The sequence below is a fragment of the Staurois parvus genome, unplaced genomic scaffold (assembly GCF_062004578.1).
Source record: "Staurois parvus isolate SC_StPar_1 unplaced genomic scaffold, SC_StPar_1.0 ptg000018l, whole genome shotgun sequence".
NCBI classification, from domain to species: domain Eukaryota; kingdom Metazoa; phylum Chordata; class Amphibia; order Anura; family Ranidae; genus Staurois; species Staurois parvus.
Window position 1 is genome coordinate 22603474 of NW_028317814.1, and position 14934 is coordinate 22618407.

General features: G+C 41.7%; 1 protein-coding gene across 1 annotated transcript; it reads right to left on the bottom strand.

Annotated features, from left to right (window-relative positions):
* Window positions 1-7002: 7002 nt before the first annotated feature.
* Window positions 7003-10391, bottom strand: LOC149473187 (noggin-2-like). The gene has a single exon (XM_089683036.1). It carries the CDS (start codon window positions 8828-8830, stop codon window positions 8174-8176), a length of 657 nt encoding a protein of 218 aa, XP_089539162.1. The 5' UTR covers window positions 8831-10391; the 3' UTR covers window positions 7003-8173.
* Between the last annotated feature and the right edge of the window lie 4543 nt (window positions 10392-14934).

Genomic DNA, 14934 nt, shown 5'->3' on the forward strand with positions numbered 1-14934 from the left:
ACAGCACAACAGTAGAGGACAATGGTTCACATTATGTAATGTATAGCATAGTTTACAAAGTGCAGTTATCTGGAGTATGTAATGCACAGCAATAAAGAACAGTTGTCTACATTATGTAATGCATGGCATAGTTTACAATGTGCAGCTATCTGGAGTATGTAAGGCACAGCACAGTAATAGAGGGCAGTGGTCTACATTGTGTAATGTATAGCATAGCTTACAAGTGCAACTGTCTGGAGAATGTAAAGACACAGCCTGAAGAGTGCAGTGGCCCACACTATGATGCATAAGGAATAGTGAACTAATGATGAAAAACGATCAATTGTGCAGTTCCAGGCTTGCGTCAGTCAATAGGCAGAGAATTTAAAGTGTTACTAAACCCGGGACCCTGCAGTCACTATATCTGGTCTCCCTGGACCCTGCATTCACTATATCTGGTCTCCCTGGACCCTGCATTCACTATATCTGGTCTCCCGGACCCTGCATTCACTATATCTGGTCTCACCGGACCCTGCATTCACTATATCCGGTCTCCCCGGACCCTGCATTCACTATATCTGGTCTCCCCGGACCCTGCATTCATTATATCTGATCTCCCAGGACCCTGCATTCACTATATCTGGTCTCCCCGGACGCTGCATTCACTATATCTGGTCTCCCCGGACCCTGCATTCACTATATCTGGTCTCCCCGGACCCTGCATTCACTATATCTGGTCTCTCAGGACCCTGCATTCACTATATCTGGTCTCCCAGGACCCTGCATTCACTATATCTGGTCTCCCCGGACCCTGCATTCACTATATCTGGTCTCCCCGGACCCTGCATTCACTATATCTGGTCTCCCAGGACCCTGCATTCACTATATCTGGTCTCCCAGGACCCTGCATTCACTATATCTGGTCTCCCCGGACCCTGCATTCACTATATCTGGTCTTCCCGGACCCTGCATTCACTATATCTGGTCTCCTCGGACCCTGCATTCACTATATCTGGTCTCCACAGACCCTGAATTCACTATATCTGGTCTCCCACAGTACACAGAACATGGAAATGCAATTATTGTAGTAAATATAAACTGTTTAAATACCTTTTCTCATCATCATTTTATAGCAGTCATGTGACTTCTATCAGTGTCCAGGGGAGTGCTTGTTAAAGCTTGTGGGAGGAGTTTTCAATCTGCTCTGACTGTCCTATGAGCCTGCATAACCCCTGACCCTCTGTCCGGACAGTGCTGATTGGCCCTGTGCTGATTACATGCACTTTCCCCCCCAAAAAAAACAAAAATTCTCTAGCAATACACACCATGTGCAGAGTGACTCCTACAGCTCTGGACTATAGGCAGATGGATTGGGGACAGTAGAAGGAGAGGATCAGAAAAGTTAGGATCAAACAGCCTTTTTACAGAATGCAAGGGATTAACCCCTTAGGTTCCACAGTGAGTATAACAAGCATGATTTACTGCATATACAGACTGATTTTACTGTTGTGGGCTTAATAACACTTTAATGGGTATGACAGCCAGAGTACACAGTTTCTCAAGCAGTATGGGATGGTTGGCCATGCTGAGTTGGTTTACACTGTATGCGTGGTGGAGGATTGTTGGCCAGAGTAGGTAGCAAGGCAAGATCAGGTCCACCAGCTGACTAGATAAGCCGGTGCATTTCCGTCACTTGCTTTTTGGTCCTCTTGAAGAAAAACAGAAGTCTATTATCTAAGCCACATCCTACACCACGACATAGGCATTGCACTTTTGATTGGTTGGTTTCTTTTTTGCTTGGGCTTACATTGAGTGCTACTAGAAGGAACTGTGAAGTAATAGGCTGTTATTGATGTGATCTCAGATATGGGTCAAGGATCAGAATTCAGATTAGCTGATGTTCTCCACAGAATATTTGGCCACATGTCTTGCACTGAAGAAAACCTGAGCAGAGGATGAAATTGATCCAGTTGACATGGTCAACTCCCAGCATATTCACTTGATTTCAGCTTTTGGTAATGGTCTGATCATGGCAAGATGATAGATCACAGGAATGTGTGCACTTGTCTCCACTGGTGCATGTTACTCTCGATGCACATGCAGGTCCATGAACATGCACATGTTCTTCAAAGTACCAAAAGTTGAGATATAGATCTGAACTTTGGAAAGGCGTTGCAAATTATGGCTTAGATTTACCACCTTGGGCATCAAGAGATAAGGTAACTGTTGGTGCCTAGCAGCAGTGCAACCACCATACCTGTATTATATTACCAACCCTTAAGCTCCAGTTTCCTGCCTAGCATCTTTGATTGACCACATTTGACCTATATTGACCTATATTTATGTGGTGGTTGATTGTTGGCCAGAGTAGGTAGCAAGGCACGATCAGGTCCACCAGCTGACTAGATAAGCCGGTGCATTTCCGTCACTTGCTTTTTGGCCCTCTTGAAGACATACAGAAGTCTATTATCTAAGCCACATCCTTCACCACGACATAGGCATTGCACTTTTGATTGGTTGGTTTTCTTTTTTGCTTGGGCTTATGTCGAGTGCTACTAGAAGGTACTGTGAAGGCCTAGGCTGTTATTGACGTGATCTCAGATATGGGTCAAGGATCACAATTCAGGTTAGCTGATGTTCTCCTCCACAGAATATTTGACCTCATGTCTTGCACTGAAGAAAACCTGAGCAGAGGATGACATTGATCCAGTTGACATGGTCAACTACCAGCATATTCACTTGATTTCGGCTTTTGGTAATGGTCTGATCATGGCAAGATGATAGATCACAGGAATATGTGCACTTGTCTCCACTGGTGCATGTTCCTCTCGATGCACATGCAGGTCCATGAGCATGCACATGTTCTTCAAAGTACCAAAAGTTGAGATATAGATCTGAACTTTGGAAAGGCGTTGCAAATTATGGCTTAGATTTACAACCTTGGGCATCAAGGTTGGTGCTAGCAGCAGTGCAACCACCATACCTGTATTATATTACCAACCCTTAAGCTCCAGTCTCCTGCCTAGCATCTTTGATTGACCACATTTATGGCAGGGGACATAACCACCATGCCTATTGGTCCTGAGGATGTCAGTTGCTTCATACTGTGACATACACAAAAGCCGTATTTTTGTAGCTCTTTAGCATTCGTGTTACAATGTGCTTCACACACCTATTATAACTGGCGTACGTAGACGTCCTTCCCCTTTGATCCCTTGGAATTCCCTCTCCTTGCCCACCAGAGGGGCTTTGCGTTGCTTTACAGACGTACCCTACGTGTCAAAGGGCTATTTGTTTTATTGTAGCGTGTTAAAACGAATTATGGTGGCTAGACTGGGATATAATCAATTTCTCAATAAAATAAATCCTTTACCTTCTCTCAAGCCTTTGCCTTCAACCTATTAAATCTGCTGCAGTTTTGAACTGTTTTCTTTGTGAGAGTCTTTGATGTAAGACCCCCATAGTTTTATAGTGAGCAGACCTGGTGCTATCTAAATGGCTTATTACACTGGCCGACTATTGTCTGTGGGGAGCAGCTCTGCTTTTTCCAGTCTCTCACTTGCAAATTAAAAAAAAAAAATAGGTTGAGTCTTCTTTAATAAGAAGCTGCAAAGGTTATTTCTTTACTGCTGGCTCTACTTACCAATCACACATCACAGCAATGTAGCCAGCCTGATGAAAGTGCATGGAAACCCTATTAATGAAACATTCCATTGGAAACTTTTTTTTTCTATATCTGTTCCATAAGTGCAAAAAAAAAAAAAATACATGTTGATCCTGACAGAAATCTTGTCAGCTGACATACTTTATATACCAGGGCGGACTGACCATTTGGAAACTCGGTCAGTAGGGGGCCCCATGAGATGCCCCTGGTACCTTTTTCACAGTCTTTTTTGAGTTTGGGCAAGGACACAGGGGCCCCATGATCCCCTATTGCCCGGGGGCCCCATGAGTTGTCAGTCCGCCCGTTATATACTCTATAATTGTGCTGCAGTCTTACCAGTTACATTGCTCCAAGTCTTCTCTAAGGACTACAGAACCCCACCCCTCTATGGAGGGGAACAGAGAAGGGGTAGGTTTCTGTAGTCATGTCTCAGAGTGAGAACACTGCTTCATAGATACAGTACAGAGAGTGAGCATTGTCAACCTAGAACTGCGGTAGTTTTCAGTAGTCCTATCCTAGGGTGACAACACTGCTTCATATATACAGTATGGAGAGTGACTTTGTCACCCTAGAACAGAGGCAGGTTTCAGTAGTCCTGTCCTAGAGTGACAACAATGTGTCATAGATGCAGTACAGCGAGAGAACTTTGTAACCATGGAACAGAGGGCGGTTTCAGTAGTCCTGTCCTAGAGTGACAACACTGCTTCATAAATACAGTACAGCGAGTGAACGTTGTAACCCTAGAACAGAGGGAGGTTTCAGTAGTCCTGTCCTAGAGTGACAACAATGTGTCATAGATGCAGTACAGCGAGTGAACACTGTAACCCTAGAACAGAGGGAGGTTTCAGTAGTCCTGTCCTAGAGTGACAACAATGTGTCATAGATACAGTACAGCGAGTGAACACTGTAACCCTAGAACAGAGGGAGGTTTCAGTAGTCCTGTCCTAAAGTGACAACACTGCTTTACAAATTCAGTATGGCGTGTGAGCGTTGTCACCCTAGAACAGGGATAAGTTTCAGTAGTCCTGTCCTAAAGTGACATCACTGCTTCAAAGATACGGTATGGCAAGTGATCATTGCCACCCTGGAACAGGGGGGGGTTTCAGTAGTCCTGTCCTAGAGTGACAACACTGCTTCACAAATTCAGTATGGCATGTGAGCGTTGTCACCCTAGAACAGGGGAATGTTTCAGCAGTCCTGTCTTAGGGTGACAACGATGCTTCAATTCAGTATGGCATGTGAGTATTGTCACTCTAGAAAAGGGGGAGGTTTTCAGTAGTCCTGTCCGGCAAGTGAGCGTTGTCACCCTAGAACAGGGGTAGGTTTCAGTAGTCCTATCCAAGGGTGACAACACTGCTTCTTAGATACAGTATAGTAAGTGAGCACTGTCACCCCATATTGGGAGGAGGTTTCTGTAGTCCTGTTCAAGGGTGACAAAATTGCTTCTTAGATACAGGATAGCAAGTGAGCGCTGTCACCCCATATTGGAAGGAGGTTTCTGTAGTCCTGTCAAGGGTGACAACACTGCTTCATAGATACAATAGAGAGTGAGCGTTGTCACCTTAGAATAGGGGGAAATTTCAGTAGTCCTGTCATAGAGTGACAACACTTCTTTATAAATTCAGTATGGTGTGTGAGCATTGTCACCCTAGGAAAGGGAGAAGTTTTCAGTAGTCCTGACCGACAACTGAGCACTTTCGCCCTAGAACAAGAATACATTTCGGTAGTCCTATCCTAGGGTGACAACACTGCTTCTTAGATGCAGTATAGCAAGTGAGCACTGTCACCCCAGATTGGGAGGAGGTTTCAGTAGTCCTGTTCGAGGGTGACAACACTGCTTCATAGATACAATATGGAGAGTGAGCGTTGTCACCTTAGAAAAGGGGGAAGGTTTCTGTAGTCCCTTCCTAGAGTGACAACACAACTTCTTAGATACAGCATGGCAAGTAAGCAATGACACCCTAGAACAGGGGGAGGTTTCAGCAGTCCTGTCCTAGGGTGACAACACTGCTGCATAGATACAGTACCGCAAAATAGCATTGCCAACTTCATAGATACAGCTTGGCAAGTCAGCTTTGACACCCTAGAACAAGAATACCTTTTGGTAGTCCTATCCTAGGGTGACAACACTGCTTCTTAGTTACAGTATAGCAAGTGAGCGCTGTCACCCCAGATTGGGAAGAGGTTTCAGAAGTCCTGTTCGAGGGTGACAATACTGCTTCATAGATACAATATGGAGAGTGAGCGTTGTCGCCTTAGAAAAGGGGGAAGATTTCTGTAGTCCCTTCCTAGAGTGACAACACAACTTCATAGATACAGCATGGCAAGTCAGCATTGACACCCTAGAACAAGAATACATTTTGGTAGTTCTATCCTAGGGTGACAACACTGCTTCTTAGTTACAGTATAGCAAGTGAGTGCTGTCACCCCAGATTGGGAGGAGGTTTCAGTAGTCCTGTTCGAGGGTGACAACACTGCTTCATAGATACAATATGGAGAGTGAGCGTTGTCACCTTAGAAAAGGGGGAAGATTTCTGTAGTCCCTTCCTAGAGTGACAACACAACTTCATAGATACAGCATGGCAAGTCAGCATTGACACCCTAGAACAGGGGGAGGTTTCAGCAGTCCTGTCCTAGGGTGACAACACTGCTGCTTAGATACAGTACCGCAAAATAGCATTGCCAAGTTAGAACAGGAAGCATGTTGCTTGCAGATTCACCAGGTGCAAATAAAGGGAAAAAGAGTTGAAAACGGTCATGTCTAAAGGCTGAAATATATTAATTTTTTTCTTGGATTTAGCTATGCTTCAGCATTTTCAGTTTTCATCCTGGCTAGCCTCATCCTATAGCCATGGCATGGTTTCTGAGGCAAAAAAACCTTTATTTAGCATACCTACTGAGCATGTCTGAACAAGGAAAAAAAAAAAAGATGTAGCTCCCCTTCTCTGTTCTATGTGCAGTCATTCAACATGACGTATGAAAGGGGATGGATGCACACATCATTTTGCACGGTGTCAGGAACTCCATTTGCCACGTTCTCATTCCAAGGAATGGAGGCAAACGTTTTAACTGGTTGCGATTAGCGAGTTCAACTAATTCTCCTATTAAAACAATATCCTCATTTTTGTAATTCGATGGGAGCTTATCACGGGAGCATATTGTTACACTTAGCACGCCGTTAATTAATAATGGCTAATGAGAAGAAGCAGCCTGTAGAATGATATAATCCCTCTCTCAGTAAAAAAAACTTGCTTTAGTCTTCAGCCAAGTAAACAAAGTCTGATGTTAATGATGCCATTTCGCTGGGTATGAATTAAGAGTCATGCCGAACGGTCGTATTAAATAAAGGACACCAAGAATTCTTATTTGAACCACTGTATATTTATTTTCTCCTAAATCGTCTGGCGTGACTTCCTTTCTTATTTAAACCCGTCACGTGAAAAAGGAGCTTTCAAGTATAGCTGACCAATAGTTTGTTTTTTTTGCGATTATAACCACATTTCCTTTTGTCTTTTTGCATTCCTTACCTGCAATCCTTACAAATAAATAAATATACAAAGATAATCAAATCTGCTTTCTAAAAAGTCTACCCATAGTACAGAAAAAAAAGATACCACTCTGTTATAAAACATCTATACTTTTTGCAGTTATTTATATTTGTCAATTATTTTATTATAATAAAATACCTAGATATAAGTTTCAGATTAATTTGTGTCGTGGATCTGATTTACCATTGGCCGCTACGGAAAACGTGTGGGGTGTAAGTACGGCACTGAAGAACATGGTGGCATTGCAGGGGTTAAGTTAAGGGAGCAGCGCAAGACAGATTTGAAGTCTGGTCCATGTCTTATATACTACAAATACCCTTTGAAAATAAAATACAGCTAGCAACAGTAAAAGAGAAAATTACATCAGTTACATAAAAAAATCTATTTATTTACAAAAGCTGGTGACTTGGATTTAGATTCCCTTTTTTTCTGTTTTGTTCTTATGTTTTTTTTTTTATTTATGTTAAAAAGCTATATTACATATAAAAATAAAACATCTGATTGGAGGTGCTTAGTTCCGGATGCTTTTATCAAGCTTTAAAAATAATATACATAGCAATAATACAATAATAATAATATGAATAATTATAGTTATCAACAGTGCAAGGTCGGGGAAGATAACACTTTCTATCATCTTAATACTTCATAAATTGATTAATATCCCAACTGAAAAAAAAAATATTAATTTATGGCAATAATTCCTTTTTTTTTTTGTTTTGTCTGTCCCTGTCTGGCCTCATCAAGAATACCTTATTCTGTGACTTCATTGAAAGTACAGAAAGGGTTAAGGGAGTCCACTCCCCCCACCTCCAAAGTTTTTTCTGCTGTCAACCAGCCCGAACTGTGGTTGTATTCACTATCCAGTTCCCCAGTGTCAATGGCAAAAAAAAAAAAAAAGCACCAGGTTACTTGTCCTTCAGAAGTGCAAGGTTTAACCAGTGACCCATTCAGCCCTCAAGTCTTTTTCACTGATGAGCAGCAGTTAACATGAGCACTTACACTCTGATAATATTGGATACTGGAAAGGGATCCAGGTACAGAACCTCTGCCTTGACCAGCCCTGGCAGTGCCACCTCAGGAAAATTTTGGTGACGGTCTTGTGGGGTCTGCAGTACATGCCCTCTGGCAAGGAGCAAGACTTTTCTGAAAAGCATTGTCCTTCTTTGATGAACCTTGGCCAAAACCTGACCCCCAAGTCCTTCCAAGTGTATAGTACCGGGCAGTAAGTATAAGCCCACAACCACTGTAAGAACTTTCTCCTGGCTTTCTTCCCCATCTTGATCCTTCCACCATAAGGTGCCTCACTGAGGTCCATCTTCTTCAAGTCCACTGGCAGAGTGCCAGGGTGTTTAGTTTTTGTCAGTGAGTCGTGGGTGGACGCATTAACGAGGTTGGGCAAAACCACCGCCATGAAATTGGGGTCAAAGTTGCTGCCAAGTTTCTTTCTCAGTGTCCTCTCATCCAGGTCCTGCTCCTTTGGGTCCTGCTCTGGGTCAGGCTGCTCAATGACGGGCAAGACGGGCAACTCTCCGCTGGGAGAGGGTCTGAACCTGAGAAATGGTTGGCAGGACCCCTGATGGTGAACTAGAACCAAACAGGAGCAAAGCAAAACTGCCTGAGGGAGATTGATCCTCTTCATGATGTTAAACCCCCTTCAAAGACGAACAAGGTTCTCCCACCCCCCTCCCACGTGGTTTAATCAAATGACTTTTAGATGTCAAAAAAAGAAAAAAAAAATGATAGTAATCCAGAGGGAGAGTATCAGAACGCAGGTGAGCACATGAGTTTTAGTAAATGCTTTTTCGACCAAACTAATTGCTTATATTCTCTCCTTGGCCTGTGTAGCGGAGCTCAGAAATAGACACAAAGTCCGGAGAAGATGCTTTAAATAGATCAGCGGTGTGTGACACACACACACAGATGGATATACTGTATGTGATCTGCAGCCTGGTGGAGCCAGGAAGTTTCTCACAGAGAAGTAGCTGTGTCTGTCAGTAGGGTGAACCACACAAGGAAGGCAAAGATTTTTAATTTGCCCCTTCCTCCGAGTTTTCGGTTGCCCCCCTCTTTCTTATTCCTGTGCAGGAGCTGGCTCGCAGGATATAAAAATTCACAGAGGAATAGGCTCCATCCCCATGGTGACATCCAGGACAACTTGTCTAGACTCTGCAATACAGTCTGCTCTGAGACAGGAGCCAATGGTTTAAAAATAATTAAAATTAATCCTTTCAATTGGGGAAAATTATAGGCAGAGATGTAGACTGGTAGCTTATCCAAAACATTGAGTTTCCAAGCGTCTCGAATCTTGGTGTGCAGCAACTGAAAAAAATATATATATTAAAATCCTGCAAAAAAAACGTAGAGATCCTTAAAGTAAAAAAATTGAATTGCCCTTGCGATTTAGACAGTTCCAAAGTCCCTGTAGACTTGCACAGGCGATAGACTTCATCCTCAAGGATGTTTGCACTTTCTCCCTCCTAATTTTAAAGGAATCCTTTTTTGAACGAGGGCTGTTGCATGGAGATTTGCTCATCCAGGGAGAATTAGTTTTGTCACAATTCCTCTGGCTCCAGCCTTTGTATGGAGGGGTAGCAAGTCCTTTTTTTTTTTTAAAGGCAAATGAAAAGACACAGAGAGCAGCGAGACAGCAAACACATGGAGCTGTGGGTGTGCAGGGCAAAGCTCTTTTCTTTCTCCTCTGGCTGGGAAAGAATGTTTTTTGGGTGCAAATGAGATGTTGCTTCTTGGGAGGCACACTGATAAGCCCCCCTCTTTCGGTATTACAATATATGTGGGTGCACAGATTAAAAGATACTTTGTGGTATCACATTGCTAAAATGAATGATATATCCAGATGTCCTTCACAGTTCAGGCATGGTCTACACCATACTGCTTGGCTGGTGGATGGCCCCAGGGTCTGGTGTCTGTCCCTCTGCAATGGCCAGATGGGAACTGGTGAGCAGCAGGTTGCAATGCAGAAGGTACCAAGAGAATGGTCAACAAGTGTGATGTCCACCGTGATGCCTCTGCTTTAAGGGTCGGATCTCCAAGGCAGGTGCTTTTCAGGGTTCTTCTCTTCTGAAACCTAATAGTCACCCTTCTCTAGGCAGAGCTTGCAGTAGAATGACCCTCTTCTTGTGCTACTCACTCCTTAATGTGCTCTGCTCTCCACTCCAATGCAAGTTAAATATCTCCCCCTGATGGTGTGAATAGTTAGCTGACACTACCCACTGCAGTCACTCCCCCCCAAACACACACTCTCACACACTCCCTGACAGCCTCTCCACAACAACCCTTCACCAACCTTCCCCCTCCTTTCCTAAATCCTAACCAATTGAGAGTGTGCCTGCTGGGTCCTAAACCTCCCCGACCCCAGGATAGCTCTCCTTAACCCACATAGTGACTAGGAAAAAAAAATATTTTTAATTATTGCATATCCCTCAAAATGTAACTTATATAGAATGTTTTCAGTTTAATATAGCTGTTGATTAGGAAGAATGTAGCATTTATAAATAATAAATTTTTTTTAGCCAAAATAATTTGTTAGGCAAGAATAATAGTGCAGAAGAGTCATTATTGAAAGATAAATTTATATTTTTTACATTTTTTTATAATCGTTATTAAATATTTATTTGTTAACGCAAACGGACAAGAGTTTTGTTTCTTGATTCCTTATTTCTATGCAGCTTGGTATAGAATTTTTACATATTATAACAAGAGTTTCATAACCTTTGCAGGTCACTATTGTTCTGTATTTCTCTATTTGAATCAACTTGTAATGATAGAATACTTGTATTATTTGTTTAGGTATATATCTCTAATACCGTGTCTTTTATATCCTCGTATTCTGTATGCCCTTACATTACTTTTTATAAAGTTTTTTTTTATTAAATAAAAAAAAAGTTAAAATATTGCTTCTTAATAGAAATGATTCAATCATTTTGTGAGCTGTTTCTTTATGTGATGGCGGTTTCTGCAATTTGCCATTTTCAAATATGGAGCTATATAATATCTTATAATTATTTTATTTCTCCTATTACACTCAGGTATATATTCACACTTTTAGAGTAACTCACACAAAATGTTGCAATTATTGGGGTAATAAAAACAGACAAAAAGTATTGCAATCTGTACATTATTATTAAGGGATCTCAGTTACATTCAAATTATTATTATTATTATTATCATGGGTATTATATAAAATTTATATAGTGCCAACATTTGTGAAGCACTTTACAAAATAACGGGAGAAGGTACAGTGGCAATATAATATGAGGTAAAGGGTTAGGAGGGCCCTGCTTGTGAGGGCTTACAATCTAAAATAGTTGTATTATATATTTCTGTATTGTTAAAAACATAAATAGAAAATAAATGATCTTCCGGAACGTTTGCCATTTGCCCCTGAATAATAAATTGGCATGATGGGCACCTCCGCACTCCAGAGGTGGCAGGTTCATTATAATTTAGGCTTCTCCAATATAGGGGTGACATATTTACTATGAGTCAATAGCTGCCTTTGTATTGTAGAAGTGGAACATATTCTGTAATGTAAGGCATCAGATGCCTTTAGCTGCAAATGTGGAAATTGTATTAAAGTATACGGCAATGGCTTCCTCCACCTTCCAGAGGTGACATATGTACTATATACTATATCAGTCTATATTTGTAGCTTGTATACGAATATATCAGGCAGTGACTTCTTCCTCCCTACGTAGGTGACAGCAGCAACACAAGAGTGAAAAAAGGCACAATTTATTCCAATTATGTATGCATTTGAAAATCCTGAAATGCATTTTTTAATGCAGCTAGCATAAGTACCTAAGCCTGTCTTTATATCAGCTTCTTGTCATTATAAATACAGCTAGCATAAGTCCTGAAAACTGTCTTTATATCAGCTTTTTTTCGTTCTAAATACAGCTAGCATAAGTTCTGAACACTGTCTTTATATCAGCTTCTTGGCATTATAAATACAGCTAGCATAAGTCCTGAAAACTGTCTTTATATCAGCTTTTTTTCATTCTAAATACAGCTAGCATAAGTCCTGAAAACTATCTTTATATCAGCTTCTTGTCACTATAAATACAGCTAGCATAAGTCCTGAAAACTGTCTTTATATCAGCTTTTTGTCATTCTAAATACAGCTAGCATAAGTCCTGAAAACTGTCTTTATATCAGCTTCTTGGCATTATAAATACAGCTAGCATAAGTCCTGAAAACTGTCTTTATATCAGCTTTTTTCATTCTAAATACAGCTAACATAAGTCCTGAAAACTGTCTTTATATCAGCTTCTTGTCACTATAAATACAGCTAGCATACGCCCTGAAAACTGTCTTTATATCAGCTTCTTGGCATTATAAATACAGCTAGCATAAGTTATGAAAACTGTCTTTATATCAGCTTCTTGGCATTATAAATTCAGCTAGCATAAGTCCTGAAAACTGTCTTCATTTCAGCTTCTTGGCATTATAAATACAGCTAGCATAAGTCCTGAAAACTGTCTTTATATCAGCTTCTTGTCACTATAAATACAGCTAGCATATGTTCTGAAAACTGTCTTTATATCAGCTTCTTGGCATTATAAATTTAGCTAGCATAAGTCCTGAAAACTGTCTTTATATCAGCTTCTTGGCATTATAAATACAGCTAGCATATGTTCTGAAAACTGTCTTTATATCAGCTTCTTGTCACTATAAATACAGCTAGCATATGTTCTGAAAACTGTCTTTATATCAGCTTCTTGGCATTATAAATACAGCTAGCATAAGTTCTGAAAACTGTCTTTATATCACCTTCTTGTCATTATAAATACAGCTAGCATAAGTTCTGTAAACTGTCTTTATATCAGCTTCTTGGCAGTATAAATACAGCTAGCATAAGTCCTGAAAACTGTCTTTATATCACCTTCTTGTCACTATAAATACAGCTAGCATATGTTCTGAAAACTGTCTTTATATCAGCTTCTTGGCATTATAAATACAGCTAGCATAAGTTCTGAAATCTGTCTTTATATCAGCTTCCTATAATCCTCTGTACAGTAGCATACACACTAGCAGAGGGAAGGTCAGCACTCCAAGCCAATCAGAGTTTTAGTGCATTTCACAACAGTCACAACAGTCTTAGCAATCTTAACACTGTGAACATGCTTTCAGTAAAGGAGAGGGTGTTGAGCTCACCAGCAAGCTGCTTCTTCTCAGTTGTCCAGCCAGCATGCTGAAGAGCGAGTCCTTGTCCAGGATATTTTTTTCAACTCCCCTGGAACTCAGAATCTGGCTATAGTGTGGCAGGGGTGCCTGGAATAATACCAAAAATTGGCTAAAAGGATTACAAATCTTTTGGCAGCCAAGTTATACATGTGCTGCAGCTTTCTATATTTTTTTTGGAGTTTTTCTTTAAGGTAACGATAATAACCCGTCCCTTATTCAAAGTAGTGTGACACGTTCCAGTTCATCTGAGAAATATGTCATTTATTATGATCAATCTGTCGAAGAAATATTCCCTTGCTCTAGTAGTATCTTATAATGTGCAGTAGGTGGCGCTCTTGTTACTGCTGACCATGTCCAGGATCAGTCCTGACATCCCAGCAATGTGCTGAGGACCAGAGACAATACAGCTCATGCATTAATCACACGCACATATCAGGACCATTGTGGCAGATTTCCGCAAAAAAAAAAAAAAATGCATCGCATTCACATTATTGTGTGGTCGTTACATTTTTAAAATGCTGATGTGGCCCTGAGCAGTTTAGGAAAAGTTAAGTGCAAAAGAAATACAAAGCTGTCACATCTGACCCAGGGGCGGACTGACAACTCATGGGGCCCCCGGGCAATAGGGGATCATGGGGCCCCTGTGTCCTTGCCCATACCCAAAAAAAACCTATGAAAAAGCCAATGAAAGGTACCAGGGGCATCTCATGGGGCCCCCTACTGACCCCGGGCCCTTGGGCAGTGCTCGAGTGCTCGAATGGTCAGTCTACCCCTGATCTGACCTCAGAATAGGCTAGCTGCTTGGCTGTCCCTGGCTTTAATTTTTTCACAAGCATGCAGCAAGTGAAGTGAGATGAAGTCAGCTGTCCAGTAATAAGGCCGTGCAAATTTGTGAAAAATAGGTGGTTGTTTTTTTCTGTGCGAAAAATGAGTTAAAGCTGAACTCCAGCCTTCCCTTCAGTCTTAAACAGTTGTATTGGCTCCTCTCCTGTACTGCTTAGGCTGATTTCACTGCACACTGTGAGCTTCTCACAGTGTGCATTAATAGCTGCAGCAAATCACTTCATTTCCTGGAATAAGAACATCCAGCATTCTTTAGCCCTTTCCTCACCAGCCTTACTGTCACTGACCCACCCCCATTCATTCACTATATTTCAGTTCTTTCACTCATGGAGACTCATCATCACTTGTAGGTGTTACCTAATCAGGGGTGGACTGACAACTCATGGGGCCCCCGGGCAATAGAGGATCATGGGGCCCCTGTGTCCTCGCCCACACCCAATAAAGCCTATGAAAAAGCCAATGAAATGTACTAGGGGCATCTCATGGGGCCCCCTACTGACCCCGGGCCCTCAGGCAGTGCCCAAGTGCTCAAATGGTCAGTCCGCCCCTGTACCTAATTCAACCTGCTAAAGAATTCCCACACTGACTGACATTTTGATATTTGTCGAACTCCTCCCAAGAGCCAGGATCAAGGCTAGGGGCTCTTGGGAAGAGTACTGAGGTAGGGTGCTGTGATTCTCTGTGTCCCATTCTGCT

What these genes read in the sequence shown, in the direction of transcription:
- LOC149473187 (XM_089683036.1), bottom strand. Translation starts at nt 8,830, where the DNA reads ATGAAGAGGATCAATCTCCCTCAGGCAGTTTTGCTTTGCTCCTGTTTG.